This window comes from Varroa destructor, unplaced genomic scaffold (assembly GCF_002443255.2).
Source record: "Varroa destructor unplaced genomic scaffold, Vdes_3.0 BEIS01000005.1, whole genome shotgun sequence".
Classification (NCBI taxonomy): domain Eukaryota; kingdom Metazoa; phylum Arthropoda; class Arachnida; order Mesostigmata; family Varroidae; genus Varroa; species Varroa destructor.
The window spans coordinates 33,510,731-33,534,147 of NW_019211458.1; the positions used below are offsets into that span (position 1 = coordinate 33,510,731).

The following is a 23,417-nucleotide window of genomic DNA, read 5'->3' on the forward strand; positions in this document are numbered from 1 at the left end:
CTTCATATGGTCACGCCTAGGGTAAACGTACTTTCGATTCAATTTTCCTCAAGCAAGCGTTATTTGCTCTACGGAATGAGTTTGCTAGATGTATGTAAGGCTTAGCAGTAGTTTCCAGGAGGTACTTATCAATCTAGCTAACTGATCCATAATTCTTGACCTAACTTTTGCATAGCGGCTATAAATAAATCTCCCAGCGCCAAAATCCGCCAGTAGGCAAAGGACCTGTGTCATCCTGAGGACTAGCTTCGAACGTGTGTTTATATCGTATAGAAGGGCTAGCTACTCAAAGCAAGCTTGCAGATTCGAGCGAATAGAAAGTAAGTCTTCCGACCATTTTACTATCGTACTGTAATCGGTCCTTATTAACAAATCCATATAGTTATTGAGTGAATATTTTACCTGAAACTTGTTTATTCCGTAACTGGCTACCAGCAGGAGAACGTCGCCGAGCAGCAGAGAGATACACAGGTTTTGATGAATCATATTTCGTTGTTCGTGCTGCTGCTGCTGCTGCCTGTGAACGCATTAGTTGGCTATGCTTATTATCGAACTTTTAATTGTGGCCTACTGGCAGGCTTTGCTTTCCTTTATGGTACGATTGTTGAAACATCTCAAAAAAATTAGGCTATGAAGCTGTTCTTCGTAGTCATTTTTGACTGAAGAAAAATTATATTTATAAAAACTATTCCACTTACAAACACGTTGTTGGACTTCCGGACAAGTGTGGTAGATTTTTGAAAAATTCATATTAATCACTGCAGATGTTTGTCATCACTCGCGCATATCAATGCCTATGTTGTCATCGCGCCATCTTGGAAAATTGCTTATTGTTATTCAACAACCAGGTATACATACCGTAAGGACTATGAGCGATGCGTCAAACAAACTGTTTTCAGAGCAGACATGGCGACTGATGTTATTTGTGTCGGATTATAGCTTCCCCATTTTCACAGGCGTAATTGCGCTCAGTCGGTCGGTCTGTCTGTCTTTTCGGCGATTCCTAGTTTTTCCATCAAGTTTAAATTTTCCGAACACCTATCGGCAATAAGTTGTCTTGCACGATATTTCCCTAAGGTAATCCCAGGAAAATTGTAACCCTATCACGCCGGTCACTATTATATTTTGCCGTTCGTTTATCTAATCGGTACCGAGTTTCTTTTTCGAGTAACCTTTGTCACCGGGGTTAGCGGTTTACTGCGAACATAATGCAAACATTATTTCTCGTTTCAGTTAAGTGAAATAAACAAATAATTTTCTTCTTACATTTAATTGAAGACAGACAAATTCAGTTTCTTGGAGAGAACAAAGACATCGTAAAGGCTGTGTTCAGTTGAAAATTTCAGTATTAATTTTTAATGTACAGTTTTATAAAACGACAATTTGTCTTTTAAGTATATATATGAGAAAACCCATATGCACATATTATATAGTTGAACATATGTTTGCTTTTTAATTCTATTACGAAAGGGTATGAAAAAGTAGGTTGCGGAAGGTTCCGATTCCTTGCCGACGTGTTACCATGGGAAAAAGTCTTAAGAACTTGTCTGATTATACTTATATTATTCTACTCAATTACACTCGTGGTACACTCGCATAATTATTACGTATTGATAACACGGATCAATGATAAGAATGTTAATTTTTAGGATTTTTTGATACGAAACCTTTTCGGTTAACTCTATATGCAGGGTCAAGTTTTCCTTAGCTGACCCTCGATCTAAAATCCCTTATAACTTTCTCGCTGTGAAGCCTTTTGATCATATTCAGGGTACTTGCAATTAATTGAGATAACATTGTGAAGTCGACCTGAGCAAAGACAGATATTTAGATAAAACTTCTTCACGTATGCACCTCTTATGAGTCATTTCCGATACGAAACTGCTGTCTCTAGTACGTTTTTTTATACTGACTATAAATAATGTGATACTGATATGTGTCAGTTTGCTGACATCATAACCAAGCTACATGCGAAGAATCTAGCATTTGTACGATTGGCGAAAGATGCGCTCCTCTTGACCGCTATAGAGAGAGGTTCTTTCACACGACTTTTACATCTTTTCAGCCGTAATCGTTATTATGGATCGTTCACTCTGCTTCATAGAAATCTGTCTCAGATTTTCCGGAAGCTCCATAGAAACTGTAGGCCACATAAATCGTTGATCCTAAATATCCAGAGGATCCAACTCATAACTTGGATGAGGATTTGTTCAGCACGACAGGACTGCGACAACTATTGCTTGATCTTCGCGACTCTAAATGGTACATTTTGTTTCTAAATCAATTTAGCACATATTGCAATGAATGAAATACACGTACCTGACAAATGTGAAGATGACAATACAGATGGCAAGGCTAAATATCGATAGGGGCATGCCAATCACCGTCATATACTCGAGAAATTTCAGTTGAACGAGGCTTAGCTGAGTACCCGATGGTAGCAGGAGTGCTGCGTAGGATGTTGTGTGGTTACACACGCAGACCGTAAACTCTGAGGTGGATCGTTCTGATTCATACTGACAACCGTAACCGGAATACACACTATAAAGCATCCAAAAAGTATGTGTTTAAAGGCCCAATATTGAGTCACGTTTAATCAATAAGCTACTTACTCATCGACGTATTTCCTCGAATTAGAACATTTTTCAAATTTATGTGCATAATTACTCAGCGGCATATTCCGCAAACTCTAATTAAGCAGCATAATCGCAGATATTCTGTGAGCTGGGGGTTCCTGGGTAATCGTTTACATTGGGTGCTCAGCAAAACCCCTGTGCTTCGCGATTATAAATTCCGCAAGTTCGCAGGAAATATACTCTATCTTCAAGACATGTATGTTGGAACCAATGAATTAAACGTCTGAGTGTCCCATGTAAATGCGTTCCAGATCATTTTGCATGCTTTCGAGAAAAAGAATAGAATCATAACACAGCCTGACTTCTGCTACTGCCCATTAAGAGTATATAAACTTGGGGTCGAACTATACCGTCACCGCACGGAATAAGTAAATGAGAAAATAGATATTTGGGCTATGTCTAGTCCGATCATTTGCCCTGCGCCCCACATATACAACGTGATGTACGCAAACATTTTTACCATGAATTCCGGGCAACAAACGTGCATCCGCGTGCGCTAATTTACGATTAATTGAAATTGCCCATTGTATTTCTTCACGGAGCTACTAGAGTTTTGATGATGGAATTTTATTATGGATATTTTCTACAAGGGTTAGGCACTATTACGGTCTGTTCCTGTCGCAACGTCAGGCGTCAGGCGTGATAAAGAAAAAAAAAAGACGTGTTTCCTGACTAGTGCAAGCAGCCAGTTAAAAATGCAAAGAAAACCGTTGAACAACGGTTGAGCAACTGGAAACGCGGCTATTAGCTGGTAGATGTTTGTTTAGCTGGATACTAACAGGTTTTCGGTGTCATAAAAGACACATTTCATTTGGTCACGAGCTTTTTTTACACGGTTATGCTTGAAGGATATTCGTATTTTCGAGTCAGAGAACTTCAGGGCCTTGCGTAAGCTTCCCTCAGCGATAAAGAACTCCACAACAGGCGTGTTCACCTAAAAATGAGCACGATAGACAACGCATTAAATTGTAACGAAACAAAGCTATCGATTTTAATCAATGTTTTTATTTCAAATCATTGATCACCATTTACGTCAACTTGAACTTAACGAAGTCGAAGTGGTCTTCTCGAATGACCATAACAAGTAGACTTCAATCTAGCAAGAATCATTTTTATGCTCATTCTTTATCATAACATGCGTTAGCTAACTAGTTCTTAAGTTAAAATATAGAAAACTCAATTGGTTCTTATATTTTGGTTAGAACGATGCAATTGCTGCGTCATTGCGTCCGTAAGAGTAGTTTTGTCGGAAACGTTTTGCTTCACGAAGTACGAATACGGCCAGGACTCCTTAGTATACTAAGTTCACTTGCTGAGTTACGGTACGAGTACGCTAAATTAAACATTTTTGTGAACAATGTGCTGAATACTAAATACATGTGTTATAATAATATGAGTAATATTTCTTCGAATACAGGGTGAAATAGAAGTCTGCTAAAAGCTTGAGAATCTTCACCTTACTGTTATACTTGGCAGATATATGTCCGCCAAGTATGTTAAAGGACTCTTGGCTCACCCTGTATGGTGCATTTGTGTATAGCAACCCTTTTGCCTTTGATAAAACAAAAGTCATTTAAAGTGTTGTCTATAAGACATGTAAAATAACTGTTTGCTATCTTAATTTCCTATATACATAGGGTAGCAAGGAAAAAATTACCATTGCTCGTGTAGGAAACGCTTCAGAGCCTCTAGGAGCCATGGCGTCTTCAGAAAGTTTATCCATAACAATATGGCCCATAACGACAGAGGGCTGCGATGGGTCGAATTTGCCAGACACCTCCACGAGTGAACCCGCTACCTCAGACAAGAGCCTTCGTGGTATGGCAGCACTCTTTTCTAACTGGCTCGTTGTAGTGGAACCGAACGAAACCTTAGTCAGGGCAAACGCTAAAAGCAAATCGAAGATTGCATCCATCGTGTAGGTACTTTGTAAGCAAGAATCGTCCTCTTGAAGCATATATGCACATTACTAGAGCAGTACTTAATTTCTAAGTGCTGTTCTAGTCTGACCTAAAAGTACACATTCAGCTTAGTTTCATTGACGTCGTGTAAATCAGAGTCTTAGAAAAAAAATGTTGAATATCTGCTATATCATTGCTTTTCTCCATAGGTCACTATTTATTCCTTTACAATCAACTAGAAAATTATGAAGGTCTCGGCCATACCTCTTAAGGCAACAAACCTCAAAATTCCTACGTTACGGATTCGTCGCACGTGAATGAGCTGTCTGTATCTGCCACATATAACACTAACAAAATAAAAGTTCAGAAATATATTTTTTTGTTCCCTCATAAGAAATACTTTGGTTCTTGACGTTGCTGACCCGTACGAATGAACACATCTATTGAAAAAAAATGCACATCAAAGATATAACTGGCCCGTTTTAGCTTTAGTATCAGTATTAGTAACAAATGCCCTATAGAGCTTTCAAAAGAGAGCCAAAGTTGTGGAGTCGAAGGTCCGAAAAATCTGAACCTGCAATTTAGGTGTGACTAAAGTTGATAATATCTTATTTCTTCTGACGTTGGACGATTATTATACATGAAAATATGACAATAATGCGAAATAAAGGTCTAGATCCGAAGCAATCCGAAGTTTACTGATCGTCGGTCGTAAGGTTCGCCAAGATATTGACTTGTTTCTTTATATTCTATGCAAGCAAAGAGCTGATTACACCACCGAATCTGTTTTTGCATATATCGGCATAGAATAGCACGCGCTTATACCCAGAACGACAATGTTCGCTGTCTGCAACGTTTTTCTCCGAGGCAATCATTTCTCTTTTTTTGGACGTTGTGATTTTAATCTTCCCTTAAATGTATGATCAATCATAGCTTCATTTATAATTGAAATATATTTAAGCTGAATTACCGATGTTACTTGAAGCGGGTGCAAGCTCCTTGTCACTGCTTACTGTTTGATTTCTTTCCAGTTTTTCCCCAAACCTCATGAGAAACTCTCGGCCAATTTGGCACGCCTGAGAAAAATCTTTTCTCGATGTTACGCGGTTAACAACCGTCTGCATTACCTGCAAAATCGAAAGATATTGCAGCGTAGTATTTCTAAATGGTCCTAAATAAATAATAGATAAATAATTGCTCAGCCTTATTCAAAAACAATGATGATAATGGTAGGCGTAGAAAGAATTTTTTTCTTTAAGCTGTTTCAATGCTTTCGTCTTGAGAAATGCGCCGATCTGAAATCTGTACTGCTTCTAAATTTAGTATGCCTGTCTCGCGTGTTTTGGACTACTTGTTGTTACCATATCCAGTGGCAGCATCATCCAAAAAAATGATAATACATAAAAATCATATACAATATAAATAAAGGCGGATTTTGTAGATTTGGATGCTTTGAACTACCACTTACATTAATCGATAGAAATTTGCCGGTTAGAAGGCGGTTCCCGCAATATGGGATAGTCGAGAAATGGGTTACCGATTATCTTAACTAAAGAAAGGAGGATTATGTTAGGGGAATCTTTGGGCCGCCCGATAGGGATCTTAACGCTATTTTAAAAAACAGAATTGAAAGTCGGTCAAAAAACCGACTATTCTCTCTCTGTATACATATATATATATATATATATATATATATATATATATATATGGCTCGTGCGAACAAATCTTAGGCGGTGCCCCATTGCTATTGTTAGATCAGAACAAGACGTCGCTCGAATAGATCGCATTTATGCCGGTGCTCCGATATGTATATATATATGAGTAATTATACATTTTTCCATTATTTATCTTAGATATTGCATCTTTTTAATTCTAATAACTGTTGGCTAAGAAGTAGTTCCAATGAGAAGTGAAATTAAATATATCTAATAAAAATTTCATATTTTGCTAAAACGTTTTAGTGCTACCATGCCCAAAGATTCAGAGGCAAACAGAGCCATTTTCAATGTAAAATTGCCACCACGCCTCCAGAAACTCTTATTAGATCCCCCTTAACAAACTATGTGTATAAAGAACCATTAATGTGTACGTAACATGCTCCATTTGTTCATTCTGATTAATAAATACCTATATTTACCTCTTGCATAAATTTTTTGGTTTTATTTTCCGCTTCCTCAGGTCCACTGATTAGTTCAGTGAGATTTTTGGCCACTTCCTCTCGTGTGTTAAACACTATATCCAGGGCATCATCGTACTTTGCCAGTTCGTCACGAATAAACTGACTCTGGCGATCAAAATTTTTAAGAATCTGAAAGGATTGAAGTCGGACTATGAGCGTACTGCCAGAGGTAACAATAGCGAAAGATATCGACCGGAACGTTTTCTAGCTCAATATTACATTTATTTGAAAGTATACAGCCTATTTAAATACTCCCACAATTCTGGGACGATAGAAGCGAGTCCTTACGATGTCCAAGTAGGCTATTGATAGCGGCCTAGCAATTCACTAGAGACTATTTGGATTCGCGGAGTTTAGTAAAGGGTACATGCATAACAGGAATCGAGCCCTAATCGAGAGCATAAAAAACACTGAATTAATAAAATTATATTGGTTTAAACTGCAATAAGCTATATTCAGACTTGTCCAGTAACACCTAAGCCTAGATTAAATTTAAAAAAATATACTTACGAAGATTCGGTGCTTAAAGCCATCTACACGGGTCGACGCAATGCACGACACATTATGTGACGTCTCCCAATAACCTTGGGGAGAGCAGATCTTCGTAATACTGCCCGTATAGTCTGCACGGATACTTGAACAAAATCTGAAGGACTTCTTCCCCGCAGGAGTTCGCCTCCACGGAATTGAAAGGTTTGGATAGTCTTCTCTGATAGGCGGACAGCCTAGTTATTTTCGTAATAGATACAACAAAAAACAGCTTTTTCTACTTGCTATTGACATTTCATATACAAGTATATACATGTGAAACGGTAAAAGAATCAAGTAGGTATAGTAGTAGGCATGTGCTTAGAGGTATTAACTCAAGTTTAGAATTCAGCATTTCCGCATATGATCAAACAACAATGATGGTGGTTCTCGTCTTTGGTCTAACCTACTTATCGATAGTTATTACGACTGAGAAGCGTATTCAAAATCTCAAACCCATGGGAACTGTCGTCTTGTTATATGGATGCATGAGTATTTACCAGTCTTTAACAATAAAAACCTCATTTAAACTGCTATATACATTTTAAACGTGAGAGCTTGGATTAATGTTTCGACTATTACATCTAAGTCTGCATCAGCGTTACGCCCAAAGAGCTGACCCTCAGCGTGATACCCTAGGAAGGTTCAATGTTTTTCTCTTGGCTGACCTTCAGCCTTGAGTGTCTTAAGCCCTCTGGACCATACGCGTTTTTTACACTACTGCGGAACAGCGCAATTACTTGGCTCCGCCTAACTGACCCGCGCTTTTAATAGAGGGTTTAGTTTACTTGCTTAATGTGGATCTTTATGGAGCAAACAGCATTGACTAAACAACATATTTTTGCTGACTTATTTGTATCACGACTGGATAAATGTGTTTTCCTTTGCTGGTACTTACTGCGAGTTTCACAAAGAATTGTAAAATAATTTGTGCAGTGCGATACGCTCTTCTTAACTTCCCGTCTGCCGAGGTTAACAACGACAACCGGACAGATAGATAGATTCTTCCCTCTGCGAGGCATTGCCCATAAAATCATCTCCTGTCCCTTCTGGTCTGTTGATAGTGTCTTAATCAAATCCTGTGGAATAGAACCTACGATCTTCAAATAGAACTCCTTCGAGTGTCCCACATCCAGTACCTGTAATTATAAGGGGTTTAAGTTTATAGCCCAAGTTCGAGCAACACATGATATAGAACATTTCATAAATCGAATTCGACATTTCTTAAACTACCTATCCCAGGCGGCCCAAAAGTGCAACGTACGATTGACTCAAAAGGTTAAAACTGACACACACACATACGCCCATATGACCAGCAATAGTAGCAGTAATTTCAAATTGCTGAAAAGTTAAATACATACAGATTGTCTTGGTTCGATAAACGCTTATATGAGAGAAGTATATTATTTATCGCGCTCGCAAAAAGCAAGAACAAGGTTGATCTTAGAAGATTCTCGAAGGCAACCCATAAAAAATAAAACGTTATCAAATGGCGAAATTCATTATAATGCATCTAGTGTGAAACCCTGGCCTGAAAGCGATTCCACAGAGCCGTGACAAGTCGATATAGCGTTTATGTTCGAGTGTACAAAGGACATCGGACAAGGCTGTTCCTAGCCAAATTGGCCAAATTTATTTTATTCAAAATCAATTTTGAAGTCTATTCGAAATGAGAAACTAGCCTTATTACTGAAAAACATCAATTACTACTATCTTACCTTCAACTTTGATTCAGTTCTATTAAAGCAGATGTCAAGCGCATGCTGCGCAGAGCCTCTGATTGGGAGTATGAGGCTGTCTCCGTCTAAACCCCTCAAACTCACTAGATGCACAGACCCGAAAAAATCTATTTTAGTTTTTGTCTATTAAAAATTCTAGCTTTGCTTCGAGTTAGATCTAAATTTGAGGCCTTGAAAATTTAATACTACATCTCTTGAAAATCTAAAGATTTTTAATCTACATTTTTTACAAAATTGTGCTAATTTGAACGTTGAAATATCAAAAAAAAAAAAAAAAAAGACTCGAAAGGCATTATAAAGCGTCAGTAAAGGGCAAACTTGAATTAAAAAAAAAAAAACAAATAAATAATACCTTACATAATGTTTCGACACATGTTTACACTATGCGCGTGAAACTTTTCAAAAAACATGTTGATATGTTGTTCTTAACTTGTCTACAGACGGGTTCAAAGACGACACGCATAGCTCGGCAGAAAAAAGTTAGCTGACGATCTTGAATACGTATACATAGATTTAGTAAGGTAAGTGCTTAACTTAAATTCCCGAATTTTGTGAGTTCATTTTGAAATGGCCCATACCCCCACCTGGCCTGTTATATGGCGGTAACTGTTTATCTTCATCAAAAGGATCGAGCTGTTCGTAGCTTGAGCGCTGTTCCTTTTCGATAGTAGCAAACTTGTTAGTCTTGTCATCATCATTCACACTGGTCACTGTCTCTGCAATGGTCACGAGTAGAAAGCGATCATTTTATACGCTTGCAACCATTCTTGTTGTCAGTCAGGTAGGAAATGTTGTGACCACTAATAGAAACACTGTAGGCTACATATATAGTAGTCAATTAAGTATATAACATGAAGTCGGTATAAATCTCAAGCATACAATGAAGGCTCGATGGATATATATATATATATAGGATGGCTGATAGAAGTTTGCTGAATAGCTCTTTTTTTCTTTTCTTTCTAAGCAAATTTGAAACAATGTTGAGGGATCTACAGTAACAATATTGCTATTGCAAAATCAGATCGGCGTCGCAAATATGTCCATATTCGATACGTTGTAAATCAATTAAATAGATCATGTACCTTGTACGATAGGAAATTGCGGTACACTAGGGTCGGGCTTCCACCTCTGCGAGATGCATATAAAACGAAGATCTTCGGGGCATGATTTTTCCAAAGAGGGATTACTCAATGAGCAGCGATCACCCGACCTATCCAAATTTAAAAAGAAAAATATTGCGATGAAGTCACTAGTAAATCAAAAAAAAAAGGTCATAAAACTTTTTTTCTAATGGATCATAATTTTACGATCTTAAAATAGGGTACTACTTCATTTTCGGAAAGCTCTATCTTTCCGCATCATTCATACATTAAAAAAATGCATAAGCCTGTGCATTGTCGACGCGCGTGTACCGACTCGTTCGTTCCTGGCTGACATTTTGTACCCAATAGACCACTTTCCTATAGGAGATGCCGGTCAGGTTGATTATAATACGATTATCATCCTAGAATGAATGGTGTTGTTCAAGATTATGGGCAGAAACAAACTTTCAGCTCAGTTAAAGTTGTCTAGTGTACCACTCATTAATCAAACCGGAAGGAAATGGCTTTTTAAAAAAATGTAAGGAAAAACGCAATGCAACAACCAGCCATACCTACCGAGTCTCAAAGAGATCAGGTCTTCGACCCTCAAACCACGTCAAGTTGATATCCGGGAAGTGGTCCTTAAAGCACTGAACTTCGTCCTGAAATTCGAGGCATCCTATTTATTTCTAACACACTAATCATTGATAGATCGCTCGAACTGAATCCCGAACGGAAATAGCGCATTCTACTTTCCCACGAGCTACTATTACCGTACAACTAAATTATGTGACAACTGTCCGCTTTATCTGTTGCAGATTAATTAATTTACGTGGGTTACGACTGACCTATTTTTGTGCGTATTGGAAGCATATACGATCGAACATAAAAAAGATTATCCTGTCCCATAGTAACAATAGCAATGCAAATACCTGACATAAATTAAATACATCGAATGGATAAAATCACAAACCTTCGCTGCTCGAAAAGGTAGTCTAGAATTGTTGCCAGCACATCGGTTCTGCGCATTGACAAAAGAGAGCAGATCGTAGTGAACGATTACCGAAAAATTACAGGCGCCCGGTTTAGATGAGACTAAAATGAAGATTTATAAACAAAGAACAAATGAAATGTTAAAACGTAATAGTACATTGGTCTAGTCTGAATAGAACATACGCAAGTATATGCAGTGGTGATATTTACTGTTACTTCGAGAACTGCCTATTTAAATCTTGCCCAATAAATTATTCCGTCGTTCTATGGGTTCGTTCTAGACTTCGAAGCGTTTCAAATCTTGGCGTCACAGACAAAATTAGGCAAGCAAGAAGACGCGTTTGCTCGTGCTATCTATAGAGCTATCTTGGGTCGCCCTTCTGCGCCATGTTCCATTCAGTTACACATTTAAGTGAAGCTGTATAAACTTGCAAAGACGGTGATGTCAGAAGTGTATTCTCTTCAAAGCTTTGCTTCTTAAAAAAAATTGAGTGCAACCCGAACTCGTGAGAAAATCTGTGCGATACATAGACCCAGTGTCGTAATCAGGGTCAGCAATTGGGTCGCTTGTTCAAAATCTATTGAAAATAAGGCATATCCATGTCGATCCTCTCATTATGAGGATGTTGAAATTTTCACTGAAATCAATCAGGACCCGAATGGCCCAGAGTTGTTGCTGGCGAACTCTTCAAAAATATCTACGAGCTGAAATTACGTGAATCGGAACAACATTTGGATTCCTCATGAACGGACCGCTCACCAGCTAATGAGTCGTGTTTGTACGGCCAATCATCATCCAAAATTAAAACGAGATAATCCCTTTCTTGCGTAGATAGGGCGGGCGGAAATAAAAAGTGAACTGTCTATGGTAAGGTCACCCAAAGTAGATCACCGTGCGGCATCAAAAACGGGCAAGTACCTTTCAAACAAGAACTAAGGCCGGACTCTATTCAAAGAAGGTAGTACGCTCCGTCTGGTGGGGCTGCTTTTCTTAAACACCCAAGACGTTAGCTTGGTCCAAAACTGAACAGCTCGACTGTGTAAGGCCAGGAATCGAAGAAAAGCGCCCAGATATAGCGAAAAGTGGGAAAGTAATGTTTCATCTTGCCAACGAAGTGTCTCACACATCTTTAGAGACCCGTTAGAAATTGTGAATTTTTGCCTAAAAGAAGGTTCAAAAAGTGCTTTTTTCGAAATAAAATTCTGTAAAAACATTAAATAGGTTGATTGATCTCACCCATCTTATAGTCCCGACCTTGCTTTTTCTGATTGTTATCATTTGCAAAGCTCGCAGTACTACTTTAATGGAAGGAACCTTGTATCTTTAGAAAGAGCACTATACTGATCAGTTTATCACAAATTAATACGCCCACTTTCGTCAAAATGGAATTGGAATACAGCCTGAATAATGGGCAGGGGTTATCATTGATAACGGCCAATACATCACTGATTGAAATTATCCGGGCAAAAAAAGGGTTCTTATTCAAACTTAAATACAGTTCCGGACTGAACTTAAGCGACGATCCGATACTATTTAATAACTTTGGTACGCGATATTTGACATGGCAAACAAATTTGTTTCCATAACCGCATCGCGATTGGAAAGAAATGAGCACAACTTTTGTCACACAGTTCAATTAGTCAACTGCAGTTAGAACTTTCGCCTCGAAGTAACAGTAGAATTTGTATTGGTCTAGGGTTTGATGAGATAATACGAGATAAAACTTGAGCAGTGAAATCTTGGCTGCGTAATGTGTTAGCTTTTAACCCCTTAAAAAAATATGCGTCTTCAGTCTTCATCGTAAGTACAGCGGTAGCCTATTCGGTTTACGGACACGCGGCGAATGCAAACGCAGTCCGTTTTATGATGGGAACCAGCCTCAGAAAGAGATGCTCAATGGCAATACCATACGTAAAGTCTGAAAGTTCCATTCAGTTTCAGCGACTGCAGCATAAGGCAACTCACGTGGTCGAGACATCTCCGTATCCATAAACATCGAAAAATTTCATCAAATATTACTGTGTCATTTCATTTCATAATAAAAGTCTTCATTTTGTAACTTCAACGTTCCCCTTTCGCGCTATGATCATGTGTGGCAATTGCAGTACTGCTATTAGGTGGTGGCTTATGGTTTCATACTTCGGATAGATTCGAACATATGTTTTCGGGGCCTTGATACTCCAGGGTTTAATGCTTTGTATCGAAACTACATACGTTCCCATAGCAGTTTCTTCATGAAATTTAATTCGTAGTCATCCTGACCTAGACATCCAGGCCCGGCTGATATATGTATACATGCTTTATTCTGCTTCCACTTCATATTAAAAAAAATTAGCGGATAAACACACAATGAGATATACTTATTTGTGAAAATAATGTTGGTAAGAAGTTTGCTTACCTAAGTTTGCAGAACATTCGTAATTAGCTTCTTTGCCTTCAAACCTCAGTGATGAAAAATGCTTTGTAGAGGCGAGACTCAATTTTGCAATAGAGGGTTTTCAAGTTTTAGATTTCAATAGTAGTTTGTAGAAGAAACTGTTCAGGAAATATACTTTTCGATAAAGGTTCGCTCATATGAATGGACCGTGTATTTTTTTGCTAATTCGTAAAATCTAGACTATTTTTTGTAGAAGAGATCATTGTAAACAAATATTTTTTGGGTTTTAGAGATTCGTGAATAAAGAAACACAACGCACCTGGGGTGGTGCATGCAACCTGCCTCTTCTCATCGCTTGAGGTCCGCTTGACATGCTGCTTATGTTCGTTATCGTGCAAAAACCAAATGCGATCGAGTCTGAAATGTGAAATGGAGACTTATAGAATGGTTTGCCATGCTGCTCCTTCGAAACCACGTCAGATGGATTGCACGAACGATATTCTCTATAAGCGGATTACATTGTCGAGATAATATCCAGCACCATTAGAGTTCACTCTGAACCGAGCTGCAGAAAGCGTCTCCCATAAACAACAGGAAATCTTAGTTTTACATTAACAATGTAACATACGTTTCTAGGGTTCCACAATACAATTATCTCAAATCTACGAAGGCAAAATTAGAATAACTCAGAATGATGACCTTTTGCTTGTAATGACTCTCAGCAACGTCAAATTGGCGTTATTTTAAGATGATTTTAATACACTAACCTATTTACTAAATAACTAAATGCCCCTACGTCACCATAGGAACTTTTGCATTCAAATATCAAGACACTTTAGCTTAGAATTAAGTACTGGTTCTCTAAAACGTGATATTCGTGCAGAATTGTATGTACAGATGTATACGATGACCGTTTCGCATCTAAACTAAACATATGCGCACGGTCTTTGTTTACGCGAAAGCCGGCGCGCTCTGTTTTTTGATAATAATGTATGTAACAAGATTGAACAGTATTCTTAAACAGCTGTGGAAGGGAAAGCACTTACTGAGGCCCGTATTTGGTATCTCAACGTCCGCCTGGATTACTGCTACAACTCAGTGCGGCATCTCCGTAGCGCCCAAGTCCTAGGCCCACATTTGTAGCATTGTATTCTCATGTTGTAGAATGTAAGTGATCTCCTGTTCCGCTTCGACTCAGCCTTTGGCATAATGCCATATGTTTCGGATTCAAGTCGTACGAATGATCCAGGCCATAGCAGAATGTCAACGCCATCAGCGGTAAGCATTTAAGACACACTGCCATAGGGCATGGTGACTTGTCATGCGGGGCCAGTCTCAGGAATTGGTTTGTCAAAATGACCTCATTCTATTATCGTTCTCAAATATGTAGGGCTCTTTCAGCGTAAATACAAATTACGGCCCACACAGTCATTTAGTTTGGGCGTTCGACTTGTTGGGTTACACATAAATCCTTCGGCCGAAAACGTGTTGAGCATCACTACTCGAAATGCGATCTAACTGAAAAGCATCTTAGAGCTACCTAGCCCATTTGTAAAGCGCGTGGAGAATCTAGCGGATATTTTTAGCTAGATTATAGCAAAGATGATTACCTATTTCGATACGATGTCGAAGGATAGGAAGGGAACGTAGTTGAGACCGTGTTACAAGTTCGTGTTTTTGTTGCGTCTTCAGGATGACCCCGTCTCCCATCTCTCCTATTGTTCTCGATGACAGATATACCTAAAGTCTTCCCCTCGTGGATTACGTCGGTAACTACATACGTCGATATTCCAACCCACTCAATACCCTCGTCGCGATTGTTATTCTAGCCATCGGAGTCCGCTGCTTTTCCGTGATTTTTTTGTTCTTTAGAAATTTCTATACGAGCTCACGTATAATTACGAAGAAAATGATCACAACAACGTCGTTGTGATCGGATAAGTAGTAACGGCGCTGTATACAATATATGTATATATAACCTTGGATACAAGAAGACGAAATCAAGTTTCTATCTAACTTGTACGCAGTAGCTACGATATTCATAGACGTCGTAGTGAACAGTTTTTGTTTTGCAAAACGTGTGTAGCAGTTAGAGTGTCGCTATATAGTGACACCATTAGAAAACAGAGAGGGTCAGCTTTCAGATGAGGAACTTTCGTGTTTTTTTTCATTAGTCCGGGTGCAGAAAACGCTTCGATCAGACATAACAATGCGTGAGATTTTTAGGTAGCTTTATTTGATTCGATATGTGTACATACGGGAACAGAACGGGACAAAAGTGCCTTGATGGATCTATATCATTTTTAAAACTATCCTAAAGCCAAATAAGTGGGTATAAATAAATTTTTTTTTTATTACATTATTTGGTCGATATTGCGTACAATTTATATTCGCTAAGCTTATTTCAGTTAGACATCGAACGATAAAGTTAGGTGTCTCCTGTGCAACAGTTGCTATCAGCAATTCACTCATTTTTCTGGGTTATATCTGTCATAAAGCAGTTGGTATTGTCTTGAGGCAGAGCTCAATGTTAACATGGTACCATTGAAAAAACCATCTATTTGCAGGGACTCTCTCAGAGATTTACGTGCAACGTTCAAGCTCTGTTTACGTATATAGTTCGTGTAACTAGTTTTCAGCTTAAGATGCCAAGGGATCCTTGCCTCGTTTAGCCTAAATTAAAAGGGCTAAAAAATGGCCTGAAATAGTCTGGATCAGTGAGTCAATGTGGCCGTACAAATAGAAAATAATGAGGTAATATTCTGTTCGCTTAGTCAAATCAACTTCACTCTACTTACTCATCTAGATGCTTCCTAATGTTACTCTTTTCCCCACCAGAAAAGTGCGATGCCAGTTCGGGCTGTCCGCTATCATCAAAGAATCGAACAAGACATATTATCTGATCGAGACTTCGCCTGGGAAGCGAACCCCCCGCTCGTCTGCATCTCTCATCAGCTTTCGCGTACGTCTCCATCTGTTGAATATAGTGCACGTTGAATGGACACCAAGTCCAACTGTCTGTACCTAAAAAATAAGTATTTCAATGAGCCATTTTATCCATGTATAAATCATAGTATCGTGCAGAGATTGCTGATCAATTTGCACGGATCATTAATTTCACAGATCAATTACTGATAATTATGAAGCTGTTCAACCTCTCGATAGCATTGTAGCTTTTGGGCAGTGATAACATTAAAGGTCATTGAAATCTAGTAATTTTTAAAAGGCGGCGCTGTATACATTATGTGTATATTAACAAAAATTTGAAAATATATCTCTACGTTAATCGCAGGAAGGCAAGGTCTAACAATGTCATTCTATGTAAATGACGCCGTGTACACACGTGTTCTGTTTTCAATCCGCAATGAACCAGGACAAGTTTTAACACGAGAACATTAATCATTCTGTTAAAATGTCGCGTATCTTATTCAATACACTTAACGAAACGTCAATGTTGTACAACAACGATCTCTAGTGTTCGAAAAGAGATCAAATAGCACATAAAACTACGAGTTGGTATTGGCGTAATGTGTATCTCGGACATGTTCACTTGTAATTTTAAAAATTACTATTTCTAAAAACGTCATTTTCAAGATATTTCCTACTGTGCCTCTGAGTAGCCTTCACATGACCTCTAGGTTCGTTCTAACGGTGCCGAATCAGCTGTACATCGTGTAGCCATGCATTCTTCGTTGCCGGGACCAAACAGATCCTTCGATGGCACCAGTATATTAAGCCGCTACTTCATTCTATGATCACTGGACGCACGTGATCGAAGATCAAAGCTACTGTTATGGTAACGCATTGCGGATATTGGCTGATTTTCTCTCGAGTACAGAGTACACGTATCCAGGTATTCTTCCCGCTGCTAACGCCTGAAGCGCCCTCGGACTTTCGATATAATTCGACGTCTCGTATGACTCGACTTAGAACAAATCAACCGGAAGATAGGCCTATAAATACTGGAACAAAGAATATCGGTTATGTCAGCTTAATTTGTGATTGATTACTAGCCTGAACGATTGCATCTATGACTGTTCCAGCAGACCGCAAGCATAAATCGTATATTTCGACAGACTTCGTTTGACTGTTGGCGTACTTTCCGACGTTCGAATACCCAATATTGTTTAGATCAATAACGAGTACGATTAATAATTGCATAGGTCGGATCGATGCTGTAGATTCGATGTTCCGTTTTATGCAATGAAAGTTAGAACAGCTCATCGGTGACTCTGCGGCCACTGCGGTGAACGACGTCGTAAAATGAGTATTTCTCCTTGTGCGACACCTATCGATACTCGCTGCTCCTATTGATCCCGTTTGACTATACAGAGAGGGAGCTTTACTAGTTCCTGCCGATGATTATCAATCACTCCTGTACGAAATCAAGCTTCGTGTCAAATTTGTCACGAGTTTAGATGGCGTCAACGTTTGTCATCAGAAGCATCCCGAGGAGTTCCGGAGAAGCGCCCTTGTAACAAAAATTGTTGCAGATGAACCCTGTTTCTCGAAAATATCGGCTGTGAATGATATGCAATAGATTTATGGGACGTGTGAGGGTACACTTGAAATTATACTTCTATGCTACGCTCGAGATTTAGATATTTATTCTTTCTTCGTTCGCATTTTACGCGCAAATTCTAGGGCAGCAGATAGCCTTGGATAAACGGCAGTCAATCACCATGCCGAAGGACCGGAATGCACGTAGCCGGCCCTATCGCGACCTGAGCTCTATCTTTAGGGTACAGAAAGGCTCATAATATAACGAAATGCACAATCTCTAAAAAAAGCTCAATTATAATTATTTTAAGCTTCTTCTTCGGTTCAGTTACAAAAACAGTTACAGTGTTGCTTCACGTGTATGTATGTATGTATGTATGGAACAAACACGGGATGGGTGATGCTCAAATGAAATCTATACGAACATCTTAAAGTTAGAATTGCAGCTAATATCATAGTGGGCAACATTGAAGTCCTTCAAGATAAAGTTCTCACTCTACAGTCAAAGTTGGCAGTGATTTTTGATTGACAATGATTGGAAACTATTCAAGCTCTAGGTAATAGAACGTTGTGTTTTAAATTGTTTACTTTAATGTCGCTTAAATCGTTTATCTCTATTTGTAGATTTGCTCATTTTACTACAGTTTGACGAAGTTCATATGCAGACAATAGCAAGAAATAGGTCTGGTGTGATCGCAACGGTTGCTAAAAGTCCGTGTATCAAAGACATTTCATTAGTTGTCTTTATTTTTCTTCACGAAACTTGTCGATACTCTATTACTTCGATGTTTTTGCTCGAAATAAAAAACAACTGCCGGGAGACGAGGCGGTAGAAAGGTAGAACGAAAGACAATAGCCCTGACAAGTTGGATGGCTGCGGAAGAAGCGTCTTTAAGAGCCTCATCAGAAACAATTTAAATGCAAGGCTGAAATTAAAATTAATATTTTTACTATGTACATGGGCGGAACAGACACAGGAGATACAATGTGGGACAGTTGATTGAAGCGGCTTGAAGACAGAATGGGGAGAACTTATCTCGTGTAGCAGTATGAATATTTACCTTATTGAATATTTACACAATTTTCAGTATTTTCGTATAACTAAACGAGCAGTTACAAGCTTTCAGTACACAATCATTTATGCACACAATGAAAGTTAAAAACAAATTAACGCTGTTGGCCACAAAAGTTGGATTAGCCAACACGATTACATATTTACATCCCCGATTCTTCTAGTCTTCTACTCTTGAAACAGTTCTTCATTGATTATTATAGCTGCAATGATTTCGTAGTGTGTCTATTTTAATGTATTTCTGCATGAATATAGTCAAGTTGATCGCTTGAACGGTCCAGCTGGATGTGGAAATAAGTTAACATGGCCGTACCGTTACTAAATCGTGGAATTGAATCGGCTGTAAAACTCGCATTGGATGATTCAAGACCCGAACTAGTACTATACTTTTTTTGACCGGGTCACCAAACGCAAGCAAGGCGATGTTGTTTTAACACTGCACTTGTAAGTTAAGAGCCTTATCATATTAATGGGAAATGTTAGATATCAATAATCTGCTACAAAGAGACTGGTCGTTTTGCAAGCCATCTTTTATAAATGAAAACTTCCTAGGTAAAATGTTACAGTCTAATCAAATGCTATTGGGTGGGGCGTGCCGAAATCGTAGCTATATAGAGAGAGCTAGATATAAATAAATCTCCCAGTTCGTGAAAGGTCTGCGTACTTACCATGGTATGGCATTTCCTTAACCGGTGCGGTTACACCATTTGAAGTTGTTGCTGACTGTACAGTGCCAACGACTAACGCGGCGATAGCAATCACTGGGGTCTGGTCTGGAAAAGCGCACCTAATATTTCTTATGTATCGCATCGTCGGCGTCCGAATCTCGCGACCCATCGTTAAAAAGAGGGACATCTTGACCGCACATAGCCAGCAAGCTTCCCAGCCACTTCTGAAAGCTCAGAGCAGAGGATACCAAATTTCGAAGGGTCAACGTTTAGCAAACGCGTTCAACCTGTGACGCGTTTCGCAAGGTTGAGAGATTCTGATAATAATGACAATGCGCTAGGTAACATTGAAGGGGCTTATATTTCGTCAAACCTTCAGTTGACGATAGGTGGTTTGAGTTGTGTGTTGGCAGCCTAGGCACAAGTAGGAGCAACGGCACGAAAATACGTAATGACCTTAGTGATTTAACCGTTTATACACTTACCTATGTAGTTTATTCTCGGTTGATTGGGACGAACCCATTTAAATATTAGATTGGTTTGCTTGTTTACTGCTCCTGTATTAGGAAGCATTCAAACCTTAAACAGAAATTCTCTAACAAGCGAAACAGCATGCGCAACGTGAGAATATAACCATCAAAACTTTGTAGGTGATAACAATTGATAGTCATGAGCATTAACCAAGCCCCTCATTGGCAACGATGGTCGGTTGTTACCTTCTTGCCAGGGAAATTTTCCCTAATCTAGGCTAGACGGGAGAGATGGATACAGTTTTCCTAGGATTCGCATTAATCGCACGATGCGTTGCCCTCGTTGACTAATCTTAGGCAGTATCTTTCAATACCCATCTAAGAATAATGTTGTTTGTACGTACTAACTACAGTTATTGCTGCTGATTCAACTCCAGCTCGAGGAACTACTCTTATTCGTTCGAAAGCAACAGACGTTATTGACCACGCCAATACAAAATCAGACGGGGTCATCGTAAATGTAATACAGAATCTAATGCACTAATAGTTTTATGTGACCCTACGAATGGACATAATAGGGAACGATGGACATAATGAGGAAGCGGATCTATTTGGCGAAGGCAAAGCCCACTTTATCATATAATTTCTTAACTAATTTTGTTTTGACAGGCACAGTGTTCCCATATTGCTGCTAGACCCTGGGCCAGATGAGTCCTGCCGGAATTGTGACGTACCGAAAGAAGCTGTTTAGTCAAGATTTGTAGATGAATTTTCGGCGCAGCGTTTCCGTTGGTGCAAAGTGTAGACGTTGTTTGAATAGTACGCTGACTATACGTGTAAAGTCCACTGTCGTTGTGAGTTATGAGACCATGACGGAAAAGTGCGTAGAACGTGTTATTCAGACATGTGGCTTAGAAAAATTGCAACATAAAAATATAGCTCAAGTAGCTTAAAATATTTAGATTTACTATGCCGATGCTACATGTACACTATTAAACGCGCACGTAAAACATTCTATTGAAAACCATTTCGTCAAATATAAATCGCTGCTCCAAACCAAACTGAGAAAGCATAAAGGTTGTGATAAATCTCCCATAACTTGCAAAGGTCACGATGGTTTACACTTGAAAATTTATTGTCTACTCAATATCAAGAGGAAAAAGATACAAAATTTCATGCCAAGCATCCGAGGCATCATCTACTAATGTGAAAACTAGTAGCCTAGATACTAGAAAACTAGATACTAGTAGCCGTAACCTTGCATCTCTTAATGTATAATTAGGACAGCCTATTTCGAATCTGAAAACTTCGAAGACTCTGCAGACGTTGAGTATATTAAACACAATCTAGTAGATACTCTGGCGAAGTCTGACAACAGAATTAATTGTTTACTTACAACTTAAATCATAGGTATGATCTCGAATCAGATGCTATAATTACTATTATTGATAGAATGTTTAGAGAAAACTGTGGAGCCTTCAGGTTGTAATTAGTAAACGCTTACTTCAAAGAGGCTATACGCCAAAACAGCCTCGCATTAATGGGGTATTGTTAAACACAATATATTATTACGAGGAATGTGTGAAATGAAGTAAGCTATGGCGAAGAATAGTGGGAAATCTAATAGAGAAAATAGTTGAGAAAATAAATTGACCTTTTATAGCATTCCCTTGAGCAATTGCCTTAAGGGGATGTTGTATATATATATATATACATACCCGTTGTTTAGTAGTCTAGTAAAATATATCTAAACAAAGACTTCTTTCTCGACTTGAACCGGGAGTTCAAAAAAATCTTTTTAAAAGTCTCGGTTTCATATCCGAAAACCAAAACGTAAATTAGAACAATTTTATGGCACTCGAGTTTAGGGTAAGGATACATCTACTGTTTAATTTACGGCTGCAGTGATGATAATACGGCAAAGGCTAAATGAGAAGAGGTCGTGTGCGGATCTTTTGATGGACCTACAAGGGAACTTTGTAAAATTACTTAGTACCCCCGTCAAATTAGATTTTTTTTACTACTTTGAATGACGAAAAATTGCTTTTGTCGTAGACCTTCCGAACGTTTATTCAAAAGTCGAAACATACAAAGTACTGTCATTAATACATACACTTAAAGGTCTACATTTGCGTGCCCGACATTTATTTGATCTCTTCTTTCAATCTCGATGTTACGAGTTCGACACGAGTATCAGTCCATCTAACGATGCCGCAACAAAAGCTTGTCTTGTCAACAGACTCAAGAGGTTATTCACACAAATCAAACATCTTGGACCCGATTCGAAGTTTAAGGTATGAAAAGTTCATTCGATGCCAATCGTATACTCAGGTTTTAGTATGACGAATGAATGCAACAAGTTCGAAATTAGCCTAAAAAAAAATGTCCCCACCCACGAATGTTCTAGAATTATTAGGCCTCCTCTGCCTCTGTGAAAGAGCTGGAAACATATTGAGGTCCTGGGTTAAAAAGTACAGTTCGCCAAGTATAAAGATTCAGTTGATGAAGCGGGAAAAAAAGTAAATAAATAAATAAAAAAAAAACAGTCCGACTCAAATTTAATTCGTACCGATCTTTCCTTTCTTGTAGTTGGAGCTGCTAGGGTCAGTTATAATGGGGTTGTAGCAATAATTTCACACTGTTATCAATACATCATTAGCGCGCCCGACAGTTGTCGAAATAAGCGATTATAAATAAACGCAAATAGTAAATAAAACTCAGCATTTGTGTGGAAACGATTCCCGAAATATACTTACAGAATACAGCGTACCTAAATAGACCATAAACCACTCCTGACCATAATTGGTCAGAAACCACGTGTCTGACTCTAGCAAGGTTAGGACACCCATTTTGTGGTGCGGGATAAATAAAGTGCTAGCGAGCACTGGCAACGCGGGTGCTTTGTCGCCTCATATATCTAAGAAAAAGGAGTGATCGAGAAAAATTCAAATATTCCATTTCCTGAAACAACGTATCGTCTACCGACATTATCACAAGCCACACGACACGGAGCAAAGTGACTCCTCCGAAGATGGTTAGATACATAGGAAACAAAAAATGGCTACAAATACAGACGACGACGACGATACTTTGTTTCGACAGTCGACGCAATTCTTTATAAGTTTAGAGGATATGGGTCATATTAAATAACCGCATCGTGATACAAAAAAGAATTGGAAGAACCCGACATTGGAGGCTAGCTATTATGAAGTTCAAGTAAATAGTGCATCATGCATTGGTCAGGTATAGATTATAGTATTGAACACATGGT

General features: G+C 38.7%; 1 protein-coding gene and 1 long non-coding RNA gene across 9 annotated transcripts in view; one reads left to right on the top strand and one right to left on the bottom strand.

Annotated features, from left to right (window-relative positions):
* LOC111250760 (uncharacterized) overlaps positions 1-23,417 on the bottom strand; it is a 52,108-nt gene that overhangs the window by 17,432 nt on the left and 11,259 nt on the right. For 2 of the 6 annotated variants that reach the window (XM_086989443.1, XM_086989446.1), the window contains exons 1-16: positions 19,677-19,863; positions 16,235-16,460; positions 13,756-13,853; positions 11,039-11,160; positions 10,642-10,727; positions 10,066-10,193; positions 9,568-9,699; positions 8,963-9,066; positions 8,143-8,383; positions 7,227-7,441; positions 6,675-6,845; positions 5,508-5,664; positions 4,294-4,523; positions 3,416-3,570; positions 2,320-2,541; positions 403-517 (exon numbers count right to left, since the gene is read on the bottom strand). In XM_086989443.1, the coding sequence (XP_086845569.1) occupies positions 403-517; positions 2,320-2,541; positions 3,416-3,570; positions 4,294-4,523; positions 5,508-5,664; positions 6,675-6,845; positions 7,227-7,441; positions 8,143-8,383; positions 8,963-9,066; positions 9,568-9,699; positions 10,066-10,193; positions 10,642-10,727; positions 11,039-11,160; positions 13,756-13,853; positions 16,235-16,460; positions 19,677-19,863 (2,589 nt within the window). Of the gene's footprint in view, positions 1-402; positions 518-2,319; positions 2,542-3,415; positions 3,571-4,293; positions 4,524-5,507; positions 5,665-6,674; positions 6,846-7,226; positions 7,442-8,142; positions 8,384-8,962; positions 9,067-9,567; positions 9,700-10,065; positions 10,194-10,641; positions 10,728-11,038; positions 11,161-13,755; positions 13,854-16,234; positions 16,461-19,676; positions 19,908-20,161; positions 20,293-23,417 lie in introns of those variants that run through there. The other 4 variants (XM_086989445.1, XM_086989444.1, XM_086989447.1 and 1 more) reach the window with 4 other exon arrangements.
* LOC147755592 (uncharacterized) lies at positions 218-22,689 on the top strand. 3 transcript variants are annotated; one of them, XR_015327880.1, is made up of 6 exons: positions 218-320; positions 2,066-2,262; positions 4,274-6,885; positions 7,246-7,409; positions 16,275-20,666; positions 20,816-22,689. It is a non-coding gene; the product is annotated as an uncharacterized LOC147755592 (long non-coding RNA). The 3 variants fall into 3 exon arrangements; XR_015327881.1 differs by having other exon boundaries at positions 16,275-16,398; XR_015327879.1 differs by lacking the exon at positions 20,816-22,689 and having other exon boundaries at positions 6,716-6,885; positions 16,275-16,413.